Genomic DNA, 15,787 nt, shown 5'->3' with positions numbered 1-15,787 from the left:
TTTTTCTGTTTAGTTTTCAATTTGTTATTTTCAACAAGAGATTGTGAAAAAATATTATTTCAAACAAACATTAAAATACCATAACTGAGCTCATAGAAAATTCATGATGAAGTCAATAAAAATCAGCCAAGTGAACTTCTCCCAGCAAAGCCAACTGGACTCATCCCATATGTTGAGTAGCAGAAGGATCCTCCCCCCTCATTATCTTAAAGAAAGTAGTGACAGAATTTTCAAGTTAAATATGTGAACAACTCATCCAAAATACACAAAACATGTTCAAGCAAACTAACTTAAAATGAGACATTTCACAATTGTACGGTTTTTCCCCCAGTATGATTCACTCAGCACAGCTGACTGAACAATTCTGTTAATGTGTGAGCTGAATAACCAGTTTGATTGTCCTGACACTTTTGAATGAGCTATGTAATTTTTCTGCATCACTCTCCCAGCTGTTATGGTGAACACCATGTATATTTGTATATTCCAGGATGAAAAATTACAGCTCTGGGTTTCAAAGCTGATTAATAAACATGCACTGAAGGTGACAAGAACTTTGAATCTCTATAAAAACATTACTAAAAAAGCTAAATTACTCTTTGCAAACCTTCAGTTCCTCCTGAATTTTTTCCTCCTCCAATTTGGCAGCTTTCCGATCTTCTATTTCTATTTTCCATTTTTCTGCCACTATTCTGGCTTTTTCTTGAGCCATAGCATCCCGGAATTTCTTTGTAATTTCAGCCTCCTTTTGCCTCCTTCAGAAAAGAGTTTGAAAATAAAAATAATTTAAGACACTGATTATTTTTTTTAAATCAAGGATCAATACTTGCTCACTGGTTGCAACAAATAATTAGCATAAGACTTCATGGAAATGTACAAGGAAAGAATTAAAATCTATTTAACAAGAGACCTACCACAAATCAGATTTGAGGAAACTATCCAGAAAGCAGACATTTTCAATTTTTGATAAATGACTAATTAAAATAGCACCTTCTAAATTAGAGAAGTACTTCTTGGGTGTCTTTGAGTCATACCCTATATTTTTCGTCCCCTGGCCAAAAACATAGATCTGTCAGTCTAGCAAAGCATGATTGGGAATTTATTGTCTCTCAAATATCAATGTGAGTGACTGCCAAATTCTTACAATAGATTGTTTATTAGTACTGACAATGTAAAAGGAACGCAGAGCACAGGTTGAAGCTTTTAATCCCTGCTTAAATATGCAAATCACCATAAGCAAGAAAAATCTGGTATGAAAAGGAATAATATAGAAAAATCTGATGTTTAAACCATCACTTTTCAGTGCTGGACTACAAAAGGAAGTGCAGGAGGCAGGTGGTCTACTTCCTAACCATATCAAGCATCAAAACACTTTTGACTCTCTCCCAAAGCTGGAAGAGGCCCTGCTGGAAACAGCAGCATAGCACTTTGTGTAATCAGTTTCTGAACTGCTGGGATGAGAATTAATACAGGTGATATGCAGATAAAACCAATTTCAAAAACGATTTTATGTACCAAATGCCTATTGTGGGCATAGATGTGTGATACAACAAACGTTTCTAATCTAATCATCTCAAAACCAGATTGTTTCATTTTTATTTATTTACAAACTGGTCAATGGTTTAGCAAAATTCCCAAAAGAAAAAGGTTTGCTTCACTTTTTTTGTGAAAGAGGGGGTTTGTTTTTCAGTTTTCAATACAAATAAAATTACATTTTTCATGTGCTGAAAAATTACCAAAACAAGTGAAAGCAAATGTTCACAAAGCATACTTACCAGTCTTACCCACCATTACCTGCTGCCTTTCTACAAGGCCATGTCTCCCATTATGCCAAGTGGACCCTGAATTCAGATTCTTAAATCCTCACCATAGTTCTTCTGCCTCCTTCTGTGCTTGTTGCCTGGCTCGCTCTGCTATTAGCTCCTCTGATATCTGTTCATATGGCTTGTCACCTGGGGCTTCTCCCATAACCCAGACCCAGACCTCACCGTCCTTCCCACGTAGCCACTGCACATGTTTGCCATTACCTGCAACAGCCACCAAGAACAAACCAGATATATAAATACTGGTTCAAATTCTTACATAAATGTAGATGAAAAGATGGGAAATCTGCAATTTAGAAACATTAAGCTTGCAATTACCATTCAGAATAAAACATTACTGAGAGGTTGGATGAAATCTTCAGATTTGACCAATCTACTATGCTGGGGCAAAAAAAAGGGGGGTGTACGCTCCAGATCACACAATCTTTAAAGACTCACTGTCCCACAAAAATATGGAATTATCAATTCTGACATGTATTTCCCAGAATTTAGGTATTATGATCCCTTTTTAATTGTTTTATTTTCTTGCTTCACTCAGCAAATGAAGAGAATGGCAAAAGAGATGGAGCGACAACAATAAGCAGTGACTTTATGTGACTAGCAATGCTACAGTGCACAGAGAATGTCGAGTGTTGAGCATATAGAGACTTCATTGGAACCCCTGCAAAAAATCCAGAAATTTCCTGCTCCCACTGTGCAAAGGGGGAGTTTCAGAAAGCCTGCATACTCGGAGCACACCACTCAACACTGCAGAGGCTTTTCTGTTCAGGTCGGCAATTGAAAGGGATTAAGTTTCTGGTTCAGTTTGCATGAAAGACACCACGCAAAAATCTATGGTTACTGTGTTGACAGAGTGATTTTAAAAACACCAGAAAAGCCTGAGTGCTCTTTACAAAATAGACTACATTTGGTGAACCTCCATGTCCCAGAACCAACTATAGGGTTCCTGCTGACTACAAAAGGCACTAGATTAGAACCTATCTGAATACATTTTAATAGTCACATACACTGCCTTAGTGTGGTTTGGTCTTTTCCTTCTGCTTTTATATGTATGACTAACAGATATTTTATGCGTTTCAGAGGTTCATATTGAGGAATTGGTAGAAACAGCTCTTATGCATCCATTTTTATGTTTTATTTCTTGCAAATTTGGTGAAACTGTTCTTTACAAAAGGAGAATCTACCACAAAGACCATTTCCAAGATGAACAATGGATTTCTTTTAAAGAACACAGACTGAAAGGCCATAAAGGCTCAGCAGTTCATCTCACTTCTTGTATATTACAGTCCACTAGGTTTCACCCTCTTACCCAAATATTGAGGTTAGTAAATTGTGCGTTGCCGCATAGCTTCTAAAAGGAATTTTGTCTCATTTGAAAAAGTGAAGAAATGGACAGTCCGCCATTTTCCTAGGTAGTTTTTCTCTGATGTTCCCATAAGAGTTAAAAGAAACCTGGTCGTATTTGAATGGCCAGTCTTTGCTTCCGCTCTTTCTGCTTCTTTCTGTACAAGCATCAGCTTAGCTACTCTCACCTTCAACTACCTGTTGTTCTGTGATAGGACAGTATCCATTTAACCAGATTAAGTTTCCCGATGCACAATCAATAAAGTTTTTTTGACATCCCAGACTGAAAGAAGAAAACTGCAGGAGGGAATGAAGCAGGGCTGTTGACAGCAGGCAGTGCCAGTGCCAACCCACACTCGCAAGTGTTGACAATATGAACTGCAGGCAATGAACATATCAGATCTCTCAAGGAAAGCTAATATTCTATATCAAATTTGAAAATGTGATTTATATGAATTCCCAGTGTTGGCCTAATGGTACTGACTTCAATGGGGGGGGGGGGGGGGTTTTAGGCCATAAATGTTTTCCTTCAATAAGTCTCAAAAGCATTTGCTCTCTCACAGTCTATCAGATTATGTCTCAGGTTATAAATGTGAATGTATTTTATTGTGGTTCCTAGTGTGTACATTTCTGTGTTCCTATCAGCACAACATTTATGTTGTATTTTTTGGATACAGCATTTGAACACCATCTGCTGAGAACTGACTGCCCATATCAGTATTTCCCTGCAAGGTTTTCTCCTACTGCATTTTACAGTAAAGTATCTTGGAAAGTATGGAATGATTTCCCAGGAGTATTGATCCCACCTAACCAATGGCAGCTTTTGTTTTAAAAGTGGCTCATGTCCTTTTCCCTGGGAGGAATCTGGATATCCTAGTTGTTGCCCTTTATTTAGTACTTTAAAGAAGCATTGCAAACAACATGCCTCATGTTAATTTTCTTGTATCATAACTGGTAGATACCAAATACTTCTACTGTTCTGAGACAACTTTACCACTACTGCTCATTTATGAGCTTATCAGATGGAAAGAGAATTAAAAAACCCTTTTCAGGTAAGCAGACAAATTTTATCTTTGCTTCTTTCCAGGTTTTCTGTGCCAAAGAGTTATTCATTCATATATTTCTCAGAGGCACAACTTATCCATTACTACCCAGCCCCATAAAACAAATAGTTCATTTGTAGACATGTCTTGAGAAATTATTCTCTGTCTTCCTTTTAAAACAATGGATGCCTCTTCTAAAGGTATGGACAGTAGATGTATAAACTTTTTGAAAACATCAGTGTAACAAATTGTTGATTCAGCACTAACTACTGTCTACAACAGTACAGTATTCTACTGTATAAGCATCCATAGCTCAAGTTGAAAGATAATAGCAGTATCAAACAATCTGGCAATTTTAAGCTTCAGCATTAAACAGACAGACCTCCACATGTACAATTTTAAAACAACTCAACTTGAGCACATATGCCTTTATTCAGGTTTTTCTTTAGAAAAAGAGAATGTCTCCTTCACATCCAACCACCCTTTCTATTTTACTTCAAGAAATGACTCCCATGCAAATCTTTCCTTAAACTCACGCTCCCATAAAGTTGGAGATGGGCTTTACTGTACAATCTGATCATGAAACTTGATAGATTCTTAGCACAGAATAACATTCAAAAATGAGTGTGCAGAAGAAAAAAAGCAGCTTAGGGAGAAAATCTGGCAATGTGAAAACGGAATTCCTGTCATAGAAAAAGTCTTTGCAGCCTGCAGAATCAAGTTCACAGTGGTCAGTGTCAGCTCTTCTAGGCTAACGATACTGGGCTTGCAGTTTTAAACTGTAGAACCAATTACAAGATCTGAGCTGAAAGTACAGAACATTATTTTCCTTAATATTTTTAGGAAACTAGTGTCTGCTTTGCAAGCAGAGAATTACTACCATTGAGGGCTGATTATAATAAAATAATTTCTGCTTTGAGATGCCTCTCAAGTTTTACATTTTTCTGCAAAACAAGATATTTTGTTAACACACTTCATTTCCAAATGAAAGAGAAATAGAAAAAAAGAAATAGAAAAAATCAACTAAATCTAAAAGGAAGAGACAGGTCCTGACTAAACAAATCTAGGTGAGATAGAGGCAAGGGAACTTCATGTTTCCTGTTCAGAAGCAGGCTTCTGAGCCCAGTCACAAAGCCTAATGCAGAGTCAGGAAATAAAAATTAAATCTCCTGAGCCCCAGTCTTGTGCCTTGACCACAAAAGTACTTTTCTTTTCCTGGAGATACTGTGGCAGGCTGCAAATAATTACAATTAGGAAGTAGTGGACATCAAAATTAGTCTACATTGGAGACGAAATGAAAGTGTTTAAGAAACAAACACTGCTTTATCAGGAAAATGTACTGAATAATTTACCAAGTCTTTTCCATCTCTAATCTTCAGACCAATGATTATTGGCTGTAGTATTCTACCAGTTTTTTCGTCTAAAACAACTCTTTAGCAGCACAAGAAGGCAACATTAATTCTTGCAGTTCTTTTCACCTGTAGCTCTTCCACAACTTAGTATTTCCCATGGAGTTCCCCTAAACCTACATCTATACTGCTTTGAGACAAGTAAATTGGTTTCTGGGTATTGGTCCTTACTCCAGGCAAATTTGAGACAGGTATCTCAAATTTGCAGCACAAAGGGATCACAGTGAAAACTTTCTTGGAGACCTACAGCCCGAACCAACAGCAACACAAATTTGCATGTATAAACACACACAATCAAAAATAAGACCAAATCATGTTTACTATTTGTTTGTATTTACGCAGTCAATTCTGTAACAGCAATGAAAGTATAAAACAATGCCCTAGAGAGTAATAGTAAACTCAAGGCTCTCTCCTCTAAGAATTATTAGTCTCTACCGGCAGCACTACTAATCTCATACACACACAGAGTGCTGGAGTGCAACCATGAGTTGTGCTATATGGCACCACAGGCTGCTCTTGGCCTTTCTGCTACCCTTAGGAAGTCCCTGGTGTAAGCACGGTACCGTTACTGTCAGGACTGAATGCTGCCAGAAAATACGAACGCTGCCAGCCACCTTAGGAGAACGAGAAAAACAGCACCTGAAGGTGCCTGGCAGGGGGAATCCTGGCTGCACACAATGCTCAGGCTAAATCAGGCTTCAATTCCAATCAGCTCAGACTTCCACACTGTGACTAAGGCTTAAAAACAAATGGAGTTAAACAAAGGAGAACTGGGCCTTTACACTGCCTCTGCTAACCGGGACAGAGAAGCAGAACCACGGAGTGCATTTGGGTGTTTTATGGGGTTTGGGGGTTTGGGTTGATTTTTGTGATTTTGGGTTCTATCTGGCTTCATTTTCACACAGGCTTCTAATTAAAAGCGCTTTAAAAATAACAGAGCAAATGGAATACTGCTGGAGCCAGCTTCCTTCCTCCAAGCTTGTTCACCATTGCTTTAACAGTAACGGAATCCCTAACAATCCCCATTTGTCATCCATCTCCAGTGTTTACAGGGAAACTACTCCAAGGACCACTGGAGGCCTCATCTGGTGTCACGCCTCCCAGCTGTGCTGTCACTTGGCCACCGTCTGCCTGCTTAGTCCAGCCAAATGATGGAGAGCACCAAGTAACCCTGACTGCCTTTCTATCATAGGGAATATTACAGGCTGGGCCAAGTGTAAATTCAGAAAATCAGAAGATCACTGATTTATAATCTGAGAAACATGGAATGGCATTCAAAGTCTCCTGAAACTTTCTCAAAAGAGCCTGCTATTTCCATGAACAGTCTTGTTTCTCCAAGGTTGGGCTTCCCACCATAGTCCTCCTGCTTGGAAGCCACAGATCTCTGCAACAGCAATTGACTCTCCTTACTCGCTGGAAAGCTATGTAGTTATACAAACATCCTTTGACTCTCTCTTTAGAAAATATTCCTTTTCTTTTCTCTCTCTGCACTAGAAAAAGGCTCCTGAAATTTATTCTGTATTTGAAATAGGCTGCATGAACATTCACTGCTGACATCAAGCTGATCAGCCTGATTTACTTTTGTCATTCAGAGACAAAACATAGCTTGTGGATATTGGTGTGTTTGTAGGGTTGAGGGTTTTTTATTCTTTTGGAGTTTAGATATCTGGTATACTTTGGTCTAAGCATGAGGTTTCACCCTTAACTTTCTGAGCAAATTGTTTTAATGGCTTCCTTATAGTAGAAGCTTGAATTTTGATAGTCTGCAGGGTAGATGAGGTTCCATTCAGAGTTTCATTAACTGCAGGACATGTGTTAGAAGCACATTGATTAGGATGAAAATGAGAATGTGAGCTGTAGGCTGTTCTCAGTTCCTTGAGCTTACCCAGTACAAGTATTTTATTTAATTATATTTCTCTTTTATATGAACACACAAATAGACACACAATTTCACTTTTTTCTAAGGAGAAAACCTACAAAATTACTGTGAATGTTTCTGACAGACTGTTCAAAGGACAGAATGCATTTTTCCAAACATTAACTGCCATAAATCCATTAAAATACATATAGAATAATTAGGTGGTAATGATGAAAGTAATGAAAATAACATAATCCCACAATAAACTGAAGATCTGCTATAATTAATTCTGTGGTCTGTCCCTGCTAATAGTCAAAGGACCATGAACCCCTTTCTTCCAAGAATACATTAAAAAAACCCAGTCACTTCAATTCTTAAAACAGGAAGAAAATGGGGAAAAATTCTGAACTTCTCAAGCATTCCCCCAACATTTCAGTTTACACACCCTCCAATTTCAACACTCTGTTGTGTGTGTTTTTGTTTAAAGAAGGATTTGCAGAGGGAGAAAGAAATTCAGCTGATTTACATTACTATATCAATAAGGGTTGCAGTATCTCAGCGTTGCTGAAAAATCAGCCTTCATGGCTCTCCAGCTGCTTCCTGATCATATAACAAACTCAATCTTCTGTTTATGGAATTACAGCATGTTACCATGGAAATAATTATGCTGCAATATACCCCTGCAGGATCAGATAAAGGAAGAGTGACTGCAAGAGAGCAAACATTAAGGGAGGAAACAGTTACTCAAATAAGACTATGGTAATTAACAAATGTAGCAAAGATAACTGTACATAACGCTCAAAGGTAAGTGGGTTTGCATTATCACCTGGTATGCATATATACAATACATATATACAGGTTTGCATATTGTAAACCAAAGAAGAAGAAAATAAAAAAAAAAGAAACAGAGAAATAAAGTATCATTTATGTGGTCTCTATCTAGTATGTCCCAGATATCTTCTTGGCTCCCTGGCCAAGGCACGCTGTTACGCATAACAATTTTGTAATTTGCCCACATTCAACTGGGAGATAACATTCAGAACTCACTCTTAAAGACATTGTTCTAACTCTGTACAATCCAGAGGTAGTCTCTTTCTGTCCATTGTAATGACCCTTTCACCTTAAATAGTATAAAAATGCAGGTAAACATCAGATCAAAGTTGAAGTTTGTAAAATTCTCATCAGTATCCTTCATTCGATGTTTTTTTTCTTCATAAAAAAAATGAAGACAAGAACATAGCACTATAATTTCTGATTCCTGATCCCAATTGTCTCTTGTAAAGAGCAAAAGCTATATACAGGGCTTGTTTTCTCACACAGAGGCATCACAAAGCATCCAGATTTTCCCACTGCTGAAGAATAAAAAAAACCAAGCCTGCATGGCTACTTCAGGGTCTGCTGGTAAGTCAAAGCAGTCAGATGAGGGTTCTCTGTCACAGAATGAACAGAGAACTATGGATCACGTTCTCCACCAGATTCCCCTACTTAATGGCAGCGTGACTCCTTTTGTCAGGCACACAGGACCACAAAAGGAAGGAGAACTATACCACTACAGTGAGATTTTCCAGCACCACAGCTCATGAGTGGACTCAAAAGTTAATGAACCACCATCAGTGTCTGGCTAAATCCACTGCTGACTTGAATACATTGAGTTTTTCCATGTCTTCCCAATCCTGGTGCCTCTGTCCTTGAATGTTTTAGTCATTTATGCTAAAACCTGGCAAAATCGGCAAGGAAATATTGAATTAGCTTGGCCGCAGTACTGCTCTCTTTCCATATCAAGTATTCATGAGCCTGCAGACAGTCACAACCTTGTATCACTACCAGAGCACTAGTATGTACAAGAAAGCCCATCTACCACCACTGTGTCCAGACAGGCTGAGGAACACAATGCCGTAGAGAAACACAGGAATGCTCTCCATGCCAGTGGCTCAATTAACCCAGTAGCCTCTCTCAGAAAGCGGCTGATGCCAGATGCTTCAGACAACAGGAGCGCTGAGGATCGCACATGTGCAAGAGAAACATCCAGCGATATTCTGCTGTCACTTTTCTGCAAAACAGGGAAGCCGGCTGCAGGGCAAGATATGAGACTAAAAAGCACAGACTTATGGCTGATCTTAGGAGGGCAGAGAAGTCCCTCTGGATTTGTTCCATCTGGTACATATTTAGGTCATGTGGCGGTTGGAGGTCTCTTTCTAGCCCCCGGTTCGGAGAAGCAAACAGACAGTTTAGAAGCTGCTGTTTAACCATACCTCAGTACACAGCCACACTGAGCTCGAGCTCTGAGCAGCTGAGTTCTGGCCCCAAGGTATACAGTACAAACAAAACTGCTTCATGTCACAAGCTGCTATACATGTTGTGAATATTACATTAAAACTTTTCCAATGACTTCAAATTAGGTGGCTCGGTCCCCTAATAAAAATTATTCTAACGTTCTCGCTAATGTTCTCCTGTTACTTTTTCAGTTGGATCTGAATTGGAAACAGAAGACAGGGCTCTACCGAATTCAAGCCAGAAATTTCAGAAATACTCAAGTCCGATGTCTCTGGTTAGACCCATATCCAATAAGAGAGAGAAAGAGACAATGAACACTGCCAGGAGCATGTCTCCGTAGGAGAGAAAAATCTTAGCTAAGCACTACCAGGGTGTCTAGAGGCCTTAGTATAAATGAGGAATACATTTCTGAGTTCAAAAACATAGAAAAAATGTCACTGCATGTACACCCACTCACCCTTCATACACACACTGAAACACACGCCCATGCACTGGCCTTCACATGTGACACTGATGCATCCTCTAACCATCCACTTGTGATATTTGAAATACATGCTTCCAAACAGCTTCATCTATTCTCTAATGATTTTCTAACACAAATGCCATTTAGATAAAGAAATTATTTTCTAGCCATGCTGCGATAAGCCTGCCTAATTTTCTCCCAGCTACTCTTGTTAAGGACAGGTAAATAAGAGTGTTTACAAATAGCTCCTGTCTGAACATCATGAGCTCCAGTTCACAATCAATAAATGTCAGAATAAGCAGCAGCAGACCAGCATTGTCTTCCCTCCCACATGGCTGTCCTTCAGCTACCTAATGCTCAATAGTTTTTGAGATCTCATTTTGGGTATGCTGACAGCTCTGGATACTGCATCAGAGTCAAAATCCAAATTGGCAGGATCCTTCACTTACTCCCAACTCAGCATATAGCTGAGTTAAAGGGCTCCTGCCTAATCAAATAAATATGTTTCTTTGCAAACTGTAAAGCTGCCTGTCAGTCAACTCTCAGCAAATCCCAAAGGGATCTTGAAATTTTGAGGAGACTTCCCTTAGTGATTTTAGCACAATAAGAAAAGGCAACCTGTTTTATTACAATGAAAATATGTTCCTGAAAGATCTGCCCAGGAGTAATTTGTAAATGAACTGGAGATGGACGTCCAGGAATTCAACTCACTTGTGAAGCTATTTCAGTAGAAGCCAGCAGTCATGATTTAATTAAAGCTATGAAATACTTCTTTTACATGGAATAAGTTCACTAAACACTGCCGGTTTGGGAGGACCCAAATGATGCTCAAATTCTACTATTTTTAGGCAAGGTACAAATGTAAGCTAGGTGCAAACAGCAAAAACATGGGAACAGTTTATTCAATATCTTCTAAAGGAAATATCTCATTCTGAAGTGATGTTTAGATATTGCTCCCTTTTAGACATTGATCTGTGTTTTTAAAAAAGGAATAAATTAAAACTGTTGAATAATCTGAAAACATTTCATTCACCCCCAAAGTGAAATAATTTCATTAATATTGACTCACTCTGATACAAATTTCAATTTTAACCTTTCCTCAAGATTCATGAAACCAAACAATCCAAATGGAAAAGAAGGCACAAATTAGCATTTACTGAAGGTGACTGATATTATTTTCCTTAGAAATGAAGAATAAGACTAATTATACATAGCCTGTTGCATTATTTGGCTTGCTAAACACTCTCAACAGCTTACATCTTATTTCATGGTTTGGACTTGTTTTTGTTTTCTAAGAAGCAAATTTCATAGTACTGAATCGGACTTTTATGGACAATCCATGTTCGGTGGTGCTTCTGTAAAAAACACTGCAGATTTTGGGCCTTTGCTAGTTAGTTTCCAAGAAATTAAAGAATTATCACACTGATGAGCATTCCCTAAAGCTGATGATCATTTTAACTCTAGCACAAGGCCCATCTGACTTGCATATGCCACTTTTTTCCTCCCCAGCTGTGCACTTGTGGCTTCTGTAAGACAACACATCTAAACCTTGCACAAGAGCCCTTCATCCTCAAGTCACTGTAGAAAATCAAAATTGGATTCACAATCACTGCTCTGTTTCAAAAAATCCACCCCTTTTGCTATGCTGCTGGGTTCACACGTACCATTGCAGGTAAGCTCTTGAATCAGATCAAGCCCAAGCACTTTTTTGAGCATTTTTAATTAAAGAAGCACCCATTGTCATTAATTCCTTTTGTTCTATCTTACCCTATCCCATCCCAAAGAAGGGGGGCAAAGTTTTCATATGCTATTCAAACTATGAGGAAAACAGAAGGATTTGAAAGGTAGTCCTATAAAGATAATTCTGATTAAATTAGTAAAAAATTATTTTATACAAATGTTATGTTGTATTCACAAACAACATATACATTTTTTCTGTCAACTAGAAAATTTCAGAAACTTGGCACAACATTAGAGATATTGAAGTCTCATCTCTGTTTTCTACTGTATGTCAGGTTACAAAGACCTCTGTAAAGCCAGAGTAATTCTTGGCTTCAACAAAATAGCACAAACATAAAAACTGTGTCATGCAGTACAGAGTCAAAACCAAAACCTTGTGGGTGATACTGCTCAAATCCCTCAGTTTCAAAGGAATAAAGAACATGTAATTGCAGTACCTCTAAATTTCCTGGTAGCCACTAATTTTAAACAGGAATAAAAATACTACATATTCTACACTGTGTAGCAGGGCGACAATGTTTGGGAATTTGTTTATACATCAATAGAAACTGAAAACTAAGCAGCTTCAAGGTCCAAAAAGTGATGATGCCAAATGTCTTTTAGAAAAAAAAAAAACCAAACCACATATTTTAAGACAAGAAAGGATTATTACAGTCATCTACTCCGACCCTTTGAGTCATATAGGCAAAACCATTGCACATTAATTCCTATCTTACACCATAATTTCTGGCTGACTTTTTCCACCTTTTTTTCCTTTTACAAGAAACTAGCTCCACTATGAGACCATTTACCATCATATTATGGAACTGTACAGTAGAAATCAGTTACAATTTTCTGTATAGTTGATGACCAGCATGCCTGAACGATGGAAGTTATCTTTTGTAACTCTGGTCCACATCAGTTCATGGAAGTCAAAATTTATTTTCAGCAGAACCAAATAACTGACTTGCAAATCTAATTCCGGCAGTACTCTCTATAAAAAAATCGGTAAGATCAGTTCTTTCATACAGTTCTGAAGGAAGTAGAAAGTTTCTAACAGTGGGCAAAAGTCAAACCTAAGCAATACCTTAAAGTGGCAATTTAAGAAGGTAAAATGGATATGAGCTATTGTGAAATTTAACTCCATGTGTATTCGTGAATACTTTTGTCAGAGCAAATATAATCTATAGGTTACTCTGCTGCTCTCCTTTCTCTTATTCTTTATAAATCAGAAAATTAATTACCTAGAAAATGGTCTCCTGTAGTAGGAAGCTGAACAGGTTTCATGTATAATTTATATATGGAAATCGAGGTGTCAACACTGTGACAAATCATCACATAAATATTTTTGCAGTTAGATTTTTCTGCATCTGTCTTCCTCAAAGAATGAGCATAATACAGATTATCTCAATGATATAATGTTGTTTTGGTATATGGAGCTGAACTGCATTTTTAATTTTTTCTCGGCTACAAATCAATCAAAATGAACAAGGGTTTTGTGTTGTATGAGAGAAGCTATTTTGATGCCATCTCTCTTAGGATAGTGCCATTCACAGTAAGTACACTAACACAAAGAAAATAGAAATTAAACAGGATGAGGCTTTCCAACATCCACCTTGCCATCTCTGAGGGGCCATTCTAAACTCCTATTATGGCTGATTAGGGTCTTCTGAATGTTCACCCTTTATTTTAAGGCTACCATTGTAACTTACTCTAGAATCATTTCATACAGGCCTTTGCTTCAAGTGAGTCTTGGAAACTAGTTTTGCTTTGAAACACGCTTCTTTAATGATAGTCTTTGAATTGTTAACTATCTAATGGGCACTTTGTAGGGTTCAGAGGCTCTAAACATTTTAAGAAGCCTGACAACTGAATCCAATAATCTATCTGTATTGAGGTGCTCCAAGCAAAGCTTTCTAGCATGGGTGTGTTAGGATGAGCAACACTTTAAACACTGACTGCAGAGTCACATAGGTATTAGAGTGCTTTCTCAAAATCAGCTACCTCAAATTATTAGAAATTTTGAATATTCAAGTTTTAATAGATTTAAAGATAGGATAAGATCTTTGGCATTTCACAGGGAAAGGAATGTTTGGCATAGCTCTGTGACATTTCCTTGTTGACTGAGGAATCACTGCAACTACATTTCCAAGATGAAAATGTTTTCTATCTTGCATCAGCCTAACAACTTCATCCTGTGAATGGGAAAAGAGCTGGAAGCCACTTGTTCAGAGAAGAGAGCAAGGAAATAAGTATTTCTGTTTATTCCAAACCACTTGGACCCAAGACCAGACACTTGGAAATCACCTTTGGAGTTCTTTTTTTTTGATGTTTTCTTCCATGATTTAGCTTATTTGCTTTTTAAGTCAACACACACATTTAGCATCCATAGCAGCCTGTAGAAGGAGCTCCACAGTTTAACTACATATTGCATGAAAACACATTTCTGTTTTATTCTTTTTTTTGGTTTTGGTTGCTGGTTGGGTTTTATTGGTTTTTTTTTGTTTGGTTGTTTTGGTTTTTTTAACATGCTTGCCCCACTATTATCCTATTCTGTAGCCATTATATTTGGAGAGTGTTTACTAGTACAGCTGGAAATTTAGTCTCATATGGTATGATGCCACATCTTATTCACAAACAGCCCTTCATAACAAGCTCAAAATCATGAATTTATCTCCTGCTCCAGCCACTTGGAAACATTTAATGTCAAGTCAAGAAACCTCAACAGCACAGGCAAGACTGCCGTTTGCCTGACTGAGGGTGAGGGGTGGGGATGGTAGGTGAAGAAAAAAGCCTTAGGAGTAGAGGGGAAACTTGGTCATGATACATCTGTTACCACTGAGAGAACAGGAGCAGTGACTCCTGACTGAAAGAGGCACTTCAAAACAATTCCCCTTACTCCCACGCTAAACTATTCCCCTGGAGAAAGAACCAGCCTTGAGAGACAAGGAGCAGGAACATGGTGCCTTGGCTGCCTCAGACTGTCTTTTTGCCTATGGGGACAGCTGGCACTCTTCCTTGTAATCTCTTCCAGATGCATGCTGCACCATAGCCAGTTGCACGCCCACCATCCCCAGCTCTTAAGTATAGAAGGAGGTCACAAATCTTACTCTGTTTGCGCCTCGCTGTCTTTCTCAGCACGGCCTCCTCCATTCGTGCTTTTTCTTCCCTCTCCTTCCAGCGCCTCAGCTGCTCTTCTCTCATTTTGTAGAACAAGATCTGCTTTTGCTCTTCATTCAGCTCTGCCAGGAGTTCAGGGTCAATATACATATCACGCAAAATTTGCTGCAGCATGGTGACTCAAAAAAAAAAAAAAAGAAAAGAAAAGAAAAGAAAAAGAAAAAACAAGAAGATAAACCTGCTTCCAATTATACTCACTACAGTGGCAAAACCCCACTGATGGCACTTCAGAAAGCAACCTGCAGCAAAGGAGCTCTCCCACACCAGCCTGCCCAGGAGAAGTTTGATTCTTGCTCTGGCCCTCTTCAGGTAGGCATATTCTGCTCCTCGTCTCTTACAGGGACAGAGTTCTCTGCTTATCTCATCTTCCAAAGGTAGGGACAGGTGTCAAGTGAAAGGAAGGGGGAGGAACAAACAAGGATAAGGAAAAAAGTCACTTCAGTGCTCCTGACTGCAAGCTGGTAAAAATAAGGGATTGAAGCCATCAGCTTTGCTCCCTTGAGCGGAAGGAATTTTAATGTAGAGAAAGTCTCAGACTTCCAGCTCAAGTGGTTTCCTTTAGCAGCAATACAGTCCCAAGGGTGTAAGTGTTGCCCAGGGGTTTAAAGTGATGTCATGGTTAAAGGTATCACCTACACCAACAATATCTATGTCACTTTGGGAACTGATCTCTTCTG

The 15,787-nt window shown here is 38.5% G+C and overlaps 1 protein-coding gene across 1 annotated transcript in view; it reads right to left on the bottom strand.

The window, feature by feature from the left end:
• Positions 1-15,224, bottom strand: part of SH2D4B (SH2 domain containing 4B) — a 65,778-nt gene extending 50,554 nt beyond the window's left edge. The window contains exons 1-3 of the mRNA XM_010567848.1: positions 15,041-15,224; positions 1,865-2,024; positions 605-752 (exon numbers count right to left, since the gene is read on the bottom strand). Of these exons, the coding sequence (XP_010566150.1) occupies positions 605-752; positions 1,865-2,024; positions 15,041-15,224 (492 nt within the window). The remainder of the gene's footprint in view (positions 1-604; positions 753-1,864; positions 2,025-15,040) is intronic.
• Between the last annotated feature and the right edge of the window lie 563 nt (positions 15,225-15,787).

This window comes from Haliaeetus leucocephalus, unplaced genomic scaffold (assembly GCF_000737465.1).
Source record: "Haliaeetus leucocephalus isolate CR32 unplaced genomic scaffold, Haliaeetus_leucocephalus-4.0 Scaffold229, whole genome shotgun sequence".
Lineage (NCBI taxonomy): Eukaryota > Metazoa > Chordata > Aves > Accipitriformes > Accipitridae > Haliaeetus > Haliaeetus leucocephalus.
This window is presented reverse-complemented; position numbering and strand designations above follow the sequence as displayed.